This window comes from Amblyomma mixtum, chromosome 6, assembly GCF_055824585.1.
Source record: "Amblyomma mixtum isolate Tamu chromosome 6, ASM5582458v1, whole genome shotgun sequence".
Taxonomy (NCBI): domain Eukaryota; kingdom Metazoa; phylum Arthropoda; class Arachnida; order Ixodida; family Ixodidae; genus Amblyomma; species Amblyomma mixtum.
In genome coordinates this window covers 72,389,402-72,398,272 of record NC_143017.1, presented here as the reverse complement: position 1 = coordinate 72,398,272, position 8,871 = coordinate 72,389,402, and the positions used below count along the sequence as shown (strand labels likewise).

The window sequence follows — 8,871 nt, the reverse complement described above, 5'->3', positions numbered from 1 at the left end:
CTGAGAGATGCTGCTTTTCTCGCGGTGTTCGGAGATCCTGGGACATCCTACTCTTCTTAAGCGGTAGGAAGTGGACCCATTGGGTGCTGAAAGTGCTTGTCCATGGCGTTAGCAAGTCAAGAACGCGGGACTTCCACGGCTGCTCAGGTTGCTGCGTGCGCTCTAGGATGGATAGATAGAAAAAACTTTATTTCGGACAAATTTAAAGTGTTCTCGACCCTTCCGGGTCACTGGGTGCCGTGGTCGGTCCTTGGTCCTGGATGGCGCACTTGACCGCTGCCAGCGTGGCTCGGCGTAGGAGAAATCGCTGCGCTTCCTCGTCCTGGCTAGCCAGCAAGTGCTCCCACTGCATCACACTCGGGTGGTCCATTCTAGGCTGTAATACCCCTGTCAAGCGGGCAAATTAAGCGCACTTACGGAGGGTGTACTTCGCTGTAAGTACACTTTGCCGCATCTAAACGACGCAAGTGGAGTGTCACTCGCGGAAGAGTGCACTCCGCTGAGAGTGCGTTCGCGGACCACACTTTGCTGGCCGAGTGTGTAGCCTCGCCGCCAGCCGTTTCAATGGTACCAAATATAATGCATAAAAAAAGTACACAGAAGTTCATTTTACTTCTTTACCACCTTTGAAGAAATTAATTTGGTTTTAGTAATAAGCAAATCTGCACAATAAAGAGACAAAAATAATTTATCGTGTACGCAACTACCTGCGCGATGCGGCACTGCGGCGTCGCCATTTTCATTTCGGTCGTGTTTATGTTTTGATACGAGCACGTGCTGCCCACGCCGATTGAGTTTGAATCGTGTGGCGGCCTTTGCGGTGGTGTCGCGACAGGTGATCTCCGCGAACTCCCTGTTTTTCTGCCAATTTCAAGAACGCCATGGCGTGCTGTGATGATTCTTGTGCCACGCCTGTTTCAAATACGGCGGCGGATAATGATGAAAGCCACCGAAGCAAGGAAAGAACAACGTGGACGGACGAGGAGACAAGAGCATTGATCAACATATGGGAGGATATGTTGCCGGACTTGCGTGCCGCCAAAAGAAATTTAAAAATTTATAGGACGATAGCAGAGCGCCTCCGCGCCGTAGGTGTCCGGAAGAACACCAAAGAAGTGAAGAAAAAAATCCAAAATATGAGCAACAAGTACAGGTAAACGCCTGTTTATGTTCTACACTAGAAGCTGCAGCCTCATTGTGCATGTTTTACCTCTGGCAGTTAAATTATTTCATTTATTCGCCATATCTTCCTTGCTGCAATTTCCGTTTGCCCCAAAGCTACATTTGGGCCCCTAGAGAAGGCATTGTGGACAGCTCCGGTTAAATTTAGACGACCCCGGCGCTCTCTACCGTGCAGCGACATTGCACAGCGCTGTCTCACATTTGAAGCTCGCCGTGTAAATGCAGCCGGAGTTGGCAGGATTTGAATCTGCGGCTCAGCAGCCGAAAGCCAAGGCCGCCGCGGCTGGTAAGAAATTGCTGTCGCAGCAGTTACGCTACGTAATAAAGTTTGCCACTGCTTTATTTCGCTTTAACGACAAAAAGATAATCTCGAGGTTGTGCATTGCTGGGAACGTTGCAGAAACCTGCGGAGTCATTTTTTTTTTCCATTTCAGGCTGCTCATCAGGACGGGCACCAAAACCGGATCCGGGGGCATACCGTGGAAATTCTATTGGGATCTGCACCGCTTCCTTCGCTCCCTTCCTGCGAATGACGCGAGCCTAATGGAAGAAAGTGGCTTTAGTGCCACTGATGATGTAACTCCAGAAGCGGTATTCACCATAACAGCATTCAGTAGTAACTAATGCAGGTGTAGGACAGTCGAGTTGATATAGTACAATACACTGGCTTTCAAATTCATATTCAGTGCAAGAGGTATTTTGTTGGCTAAAAATTCAGGCTTTGGCAAATTGTTTCATCCTCTTACACATTCAAAAACAGCATAAAAATAGATAAACAAAGAACATCAAGTAAAAAGGCAAGTACTGAATGAATTTATTACCAGTAAAGTAACAGAAGCCATCACTCTGTGAGCACATATATTGTTCAGAGATGTTGGTTTATCCGTACACTTATTTTGCTCACAGCAATGTGTTTTTATTCCTTCTCCAGCTCTTCGATGGCATGGTGCACAGTGGCACAGGCCCAGGTCTGTCCCAGGAACTGCAGACAGGTGTGCTGCTTGCTGAAGAGAGTTTCATTCATCAAGAGGGGGAAACCGCCCCGTTGGAGCCTGCTGCTGCTGTAGCACCCGCAGCACCACCAGATACACCAGCTGCAGGAAAGAAAAGGCTGGCTGCGCCCGCTAAACTGATGGCACAGCTGTTGGAAGAGCAGCGCCAATTGCGCTCCTCACTAGAGCGCCACCGGGCCGAAACTGTAGCAATCCAGAAGGAGCGGCTAGAAATACTGAAGCGAAATGAAGATCGTGAAGATAGGCTGCTCGATATATTGAAAAAGATGCACAAAGACAGATAAATTATGCGTGACAGGGTGTGTGTCCTTGCAGTTCTTTGTCTGTTCCGTTATCCCATCCTCTGCTGCGCTATAGCTTGCTTTTCAGGTAAATACATAAGTATGCTTTTGTTGCCGCTGTCATGCATTTCTTTTCTGTACCTGCCTTGGCTAGTACTTTATTTCTGAAGACATGCCACGGCAACACGACAAAAGTGCCACATTAGTCGAAGCACACATAACGAGCTAGTTGCTTTTCCACCACAACGAAAACAGCGCAAATTTCACGAACGACGCAGAAAGAGGAGACGAGACGAAGGCGCTGACTAACAACTGAAATTTTATTGGTCTGACACATCGGTAAATAAACTAAGGCATCAAAAACAACAAGAATGATGAGACATGAATCACAGACAATCGCGGTTCGTTTCCTTTCGACAGCTCAGCAGTCATGATTTTCTGCTCGTTTCCTGCTGCGATTGTCTATGATTCATGTCTCATCCTTCTTGTTGTTTTTGATGTCTTGAGTATATTTACCGATGTGTCAGAGCAATAAAATTTCAGTTCTTCGTCAGCGCCTGTGTCTCGTCTCCCCTTTCTGCGTCATTTGTGAAGTTTGCACTGTTTTCGTTGTCATATTAGTCGAACAACAAAAGCCAGCATCCACCATAAAATACTAGAATGACCTAGTCAAAAACACCTGCTTCAGATTAGTCTGGCTGATATTGCGCTCATTCATGGGACGTGTTGATGCTGTGCCTTCTTCCAAAAATAAGTTGCTAGGGCGTCCCTCACCGCTTGCCCTCCCCCAGTGCACTCTTCGGTGTTGCGTGATGGCTGGGCATACAAGTCCAATGCACGTGCTTCAGTTTCCCACTGGGGCTCTACGCTGTCTTTCATTGCCTCACAGATATTGTGGACACAAGCAGCTCGAACAGCCAGTTTTACCTTCTTCAGCCGGCACACCATCCTCTTCATCACAAAGCGAAAGCGTGCCTTTAGCCTCCCAAAACCATTCTCGACAATCCTCCTGGTCTTTGAAAGATTGTAGTTGAAAACTGCTTCATGGCTTCCACGCTTAGCATTTGGAAACGGCTTTTGGAGGTTTGGTGACATGGGAAATGCCTGATCACATAGAAGAATTGGTGGAACATTGGTGCCCTCTATCAGTGCCGTGGGAGAGCTGAAAGTCCCATTCTCGATTAGAGTATGGAGCTTAGAGCGGCCATAAACACTGGCATCATGGCATTTTCCGGGACAACCGATGTTTATATACCGAAAATGGTATTTATGGTCCACTACTGCCAGGAGTATAATGCTGCACCTGTGTGGGAGAGCAAATATGGGTTCATCAGCATTTGTTGCGAAGATAACGCATGCAAACAGTCATCAGCACAGTTGCTTAAAGCCTTGAAACGGCTCCCTGTTGCGTACAGGAATTGCAATTTTTAGCTTTGGTTTAGGGGGTTTAACGTCCCAAAGCGACTCAGGCTATGAGAGACGCCGTAGTGAAGGGCTCCGGAAATTTCGACCACCTGGGGTTCTTTAACATGCACTGACATTGCACAGTACACGGGCCTCTAGAATTTCGCCTTCATCGCAATTCGACCCCCGTGGCCAGGATCGAACCTGCGCCTTTTGGGTCTGCAGCCGAGCGCCGTAACCACTGAGCCACCACGGCGACCTCGCAATTTTTAAGCAGGCACTCAGTAGTCAGGCGCATATGCATACAAATTGCGGTGTGAATTGCAATGCATTGAATATACAGGAGCCGAGCTAGGATTTAACTTTTCCTGTACTGATGCACACTGCTTCAGCAGAGTGGACAAGTGTGCTGACTATAACTTATTGCACAAAGAAATGCACACACAGATCAAGGCATACTGGATTTGACTGGGAATGATGAACTAGGGAACAATGCAGCAAAGACAGCATGCAGAGAATTCCAACAGGAAATTCTGGTATTATGAGGCGAATAGGTTTAAAGAAAGAATATTATTGGGATAGCTGCTGCTAATGAAATTTATACTCAAAGCATTAAACAGACGGAACTTATTAAACTGGCACATACGAACGCACATATACAATATGAAGCATGGGTTGTTACAAATTATAGGAAGAGGATATCCATCAAAAGCAGTGCAGTTAAATATGCAATAATGAGACATCGGTCATTAAAAATCAAGCACGCTAGGAGTGCACTTTTACAACATCCACACACGGCAAATACTTTTATGCACAAATCTCTAGTAGCAGAAAATTTGGGGATAATTACGGTGACGTCTTCTGCCACTGCTTTTAATATTCCATCATAAACAGAAGTTCGGGCTCTATTAAGCACGCTACTAGGTAGTACGCGACTTGAGCACATATACAATGTCTGATAAGAATATATACAATCCTGCATAAATCCTTCACCACAAAGAAAAGCGTTATTCATTATGGCGTGATAACGACGTAAAATTGCGCAAAGTGCAAAAATGAGTCTGCCGGAAGCAAATAAACCTACCAGCCTTTGTAATTATAATAGTCCGTGGCATGCTCCTTCGGTGGCGATACGGGAAAGTGGCAGCCATCCAAGGCGCCGATAGCTTGGGGGAAGCCTGTGATAGCGTAGAATTCAAGCATGTGGGCACTCATTTTCATCGGATGCACCATTTGTAGCCATTCCCCTTCAAGAAGGTCCCCCACTGCGGCACAAAATTCTTGATGTAGGACGTTCACAGTGGAGCGACCTACTAACAAAGAGGTGCGCAACAGTTCTGTCCTCTGCGCTTGAACACAAGCGGTACAGTCCCGCAGCGACACGTTTTTCCAGAGATAGGCTTCATCATTGTCGTGGTTTGCCGCTCGAGAACCGGGCGGCACGATTCCACTATATAGCGAAAAGTGGAAGGCGACACACGCAGCGCTTGTCTGAAATGAAATTCGATCAGGTTCGGTAATGTGTCCTCAAACCAAGTGTCATTCCGTACAAAGCGCAACCGCTCTCGGTGAGCGGAAAGATAGTACTCTGCCAGGATGGTCGCGATGGTGAAATTGTTGGCCATGATCTGGTCCTCTAAGTGCCTGAAAGTTGATTCGGCATCTTCAAGTTCATCATCTAGTTGTTCTTCCTGACGTCGGCGCCGGGCTCTTGCGTGCAGATAACTGCATAGAATTTGCTCATATTTTCTTCCAGCGGTACCACACGCTCCCTCGTCGCACGCCGCCATGTTGGTCTGGCTTGGCTAGGAGGTCGTCTTGGCCGGCTTTGACTTGCAATGTTCTTATAATAAAAACATATTTTTGCTTTTGTCGACAAAAAATCGGTTAGGTTTGTTTTTATCCACGACACGACGTAAAGCAATCAATTATTAGAAGTTTCTTATTTTTAAAACACATCTTTAAAAAAACGCGCACTTAGCCTCTCGCCATTTTTTTACTGAAAATACACTCTCTTTTCCCGTTTAGCACCGCGTAGCCTAAAGTGTCACTCGGGGTCCCGAAGTGCGCTCTCCGTAAGTGCACTTAACTTGCCCGCTTGACAGGGGTATAAGTCTGCCTTAGGGTAGATCCATGTGACATGCTCTAGTGTAGGTTTACCCTGACACCAAGGACATTCGACTACATATTATGTAGGGAAAATCTTGTGTAGTTTGTGCAGGTGCGGGTAGATACCGGCTTGTAGCCTGCGCCAGTCTAGCGCCTCTTCTTTGGTAAGCCTTTTGTGTGGGGCTAGGTTGCGTTTCCGCTCACCCCTGTAATGATCGAGTATGTCTGAGTACGTGGGGGTAACAGGGTCAAAGGTGCCCGTGGTGCAAAGTGTTAAGTCTGGTCGGTTGACGTATCCTCGAGCTAACTCGTCTGCTGCCACGTTGCCCCTCATCCCCTCATGTCCCGGAACCCACAATATACTATGTTTAGCGTTTATGTGCATTCTCGTCGTGTGTAGAATAGTATGATTGGTGATGCTGTCTATCCTGCCTGTTGTGTAGTTTCTGCATGCTTGCTTGGAGTCCGTCACTATAGTGAGGTGTTGTCCTGTTGCGTTGCCGTGCGATAATGTCAGAGCAATGGCGGCTTCTTCAGCTGCTTCTATGCTTGGGTTGTTTATCGTAGCGCTGGTTATTTATTTCCCTCCTTCGTCTGTCACGAAGGCGATCGTTTTGCGTTGTTATCGCTACTTTGATGCGTGCGTGTAGACTACGCTGGTTGATGACGTCACCCTATTTTCTTGCCATCGCTGGGATTTTCTGGACCATGTGCGAGTACACACACTAACAAACGTCACCTACTTTTCTTGTAAAGAGACTAGTAATGCTTTAGCTTTAAAAACAATTTAACCTCCAATCCTTTTGCTGCTGCGGATATGCCGAATCATACCGGAGCCAGGATTTCGCCGTCGCAGTGTTATTGTTGATAAGAAAGGCTGCAATTAGTACCTTGAAAACAGTCTTGCTACTCGCGGCATCGCGGCAATTCACAAGCTTGCTCTCGTAAACCCTGAGGGTACTGACGAACAAAACACAGCAGATTACTTCCAACCACTGTATGTGAGAAAGTAGCCCTAATTATGTTCTTTATTCACAATTCTTTAAAAGATATGCTTTCTCGAATAATAGCCAATAGGCAATTGGCATGCATCAATATCCAATTAACAAACTATGCAAGGTTTCATATGGCACCAAGATATGGCAGTGACTGACGCTTACAGCGATATAGGCCCAAAAATATTAGGGAACAACACGAACAGCACCTTTCACCACAGAAAATGGTGTCTAGCGGACTGAGAAGCATCTGCAGTTACAACTTTGCTCTTTCTTACTTTTCTCACAATTTGAACTATCTATGCCCCGATCATAATGGATTTTTTTCGAACCAAAATACCACGTTTTCGCGTGATGCCTTTTTTTTTCTTGATGTAAGTGATTTCCGAATATTATAACCAGCCTAACCGTGGGGTAGCGATATGCTCGCCTCCGATTGTAAAAATTTTACTTATAATAGAAGACCAGCCTGCTGCTAGCATGTAAATTGTTGGGCGGTTAGCTTCAGTGTCATCATATATGCCGCAACACCTCTTTGCTGACAAACGATTGAAGAATATCGTATCCAAGCTAGGGCACGCTACAGGCCCATGACGAAACCACACACCGAAACCAGTCGAGCGAAAAAAAAACGCGATATCGGCAGCAGTTTCGCAAGGCTAAACGCTTATTGCATGAATATGAGCATAACGCGTACGTCTTCATGTCATCACGCCGCTACCAGTATTTTATTGGCTGATGAGAAATAAAGAAGAAGAAGAAAGAAGAGAGGAAGTGGCTCGCAGGTAGCCCTCAAGCGGCGGCGTAATGGTAACGAGTCTCAAGAATAGCCCCGGATTACGACACCTGGCGGCCCATCGCAGCTGCGACGGCAACGATGGTTGTTTCCTGCGCCGCACACTGTATTAGGCGGCCAGCTTCGGAAACTCGTGATTAGCGTCCGTGCATCAATATTATCGACGTGCGCCGCACGGCCTCCTCGCCGCGTGTGCATGTCTAATGGACGGGACGGGAAGCCTTTCGACAGCGCGCGTTACGTGTAACCGATTGACGGAGAACCGCGAAGGCCCGCGCAAGCGAGTGAGCAGAAAAAGAAAGCGAAATAAAAAACAAAACAAAGAAAGGATAAACCGTGGTACGCCCTGGCTACAGGGCGGCGGCGCTGCTCACTCGATGTCCAGGCCATGCCCTCGTGCGGCTTATCAATCACCTTCAGCCGACTATAATACGCACATACAAGGGCAACGCGGGCTTAAGGTCCTTCGCGTATGCGCGAACCGCTCCCGATTCCGCACGGGCTCCTCTCCTGCTGCTTCGCCCGGAGCGCTCGGATTAAGACGGAGCGCATCGGAGGAACGCTACGTTGTTTCCCGCGTTAACGCGATCGTCTCCGGCGTGATCAAGTAGCTCGGCGCGCGCTCCGGCATTATTACCTCGTTCGTCAGAGTTTCGCCGGGCCTCGGTTGGAACGTGCAACCGCAGTTCGCGGTAAAATTGAGCCACGTAACGAGAGGGCCAGAGAGAGAGAGAGTCAGGGAGGGAGGACTACGAACTACTACTACAAGAGCGCTCAAACGCCTAAGCCTCGAACGACTTCGAGCAGCCCGCGGACTCCGAGGCTCTTACCTAAATGCTACTCGCGCCACTCACGGCGACACGTGTGAGTGGAGACTTTTTCCGTTTTCTCCGCCTTTCTCTCTCTCTCTTTTTTTCTTGTTCTACTTTTATGGACGCTCATCGCAACGCGCTCCGCTTCGCGGAAGGCGTCACTTCGAAAAAAGCGCCGCTTGAAGCTATCAGGGCGGCTTCGACGTTTATAGAGGAGGGTAGGGAGGGGGGTGACGAGAAGGGTAGCTGTGATTCGTCCCGTTGTTGTCGGAGAAAAAC

The 8,871-nt window shown here is 47.7% G+C and overlaps 1 protein-coding gene across 1 annotated transcript; it reads left to right on the top strand.

The window, feature by feature from the left end:
• The first annotated feature begins 1,016 nt into the window (after positions 1–1,016).
• On the top strand, positions 1,017–2,479 carry LOC149339355 (uncharacterized). Its single transcript, XM_089550918.1, has 3 exons — positions 1,017–1,153; positions 1,617–1,773; positions 2,114–2,479. The coding sequence occupies exons 1-3, from the start codon at positions 1,017–1,019 to the stop codon at positions 2,477–2,479; spliced, it is 660 nt and encodes a 219-aa protein (XP_089407044.1).
• Positions 2,480–8,871: the final 6,392 nt, after the last annotated feature.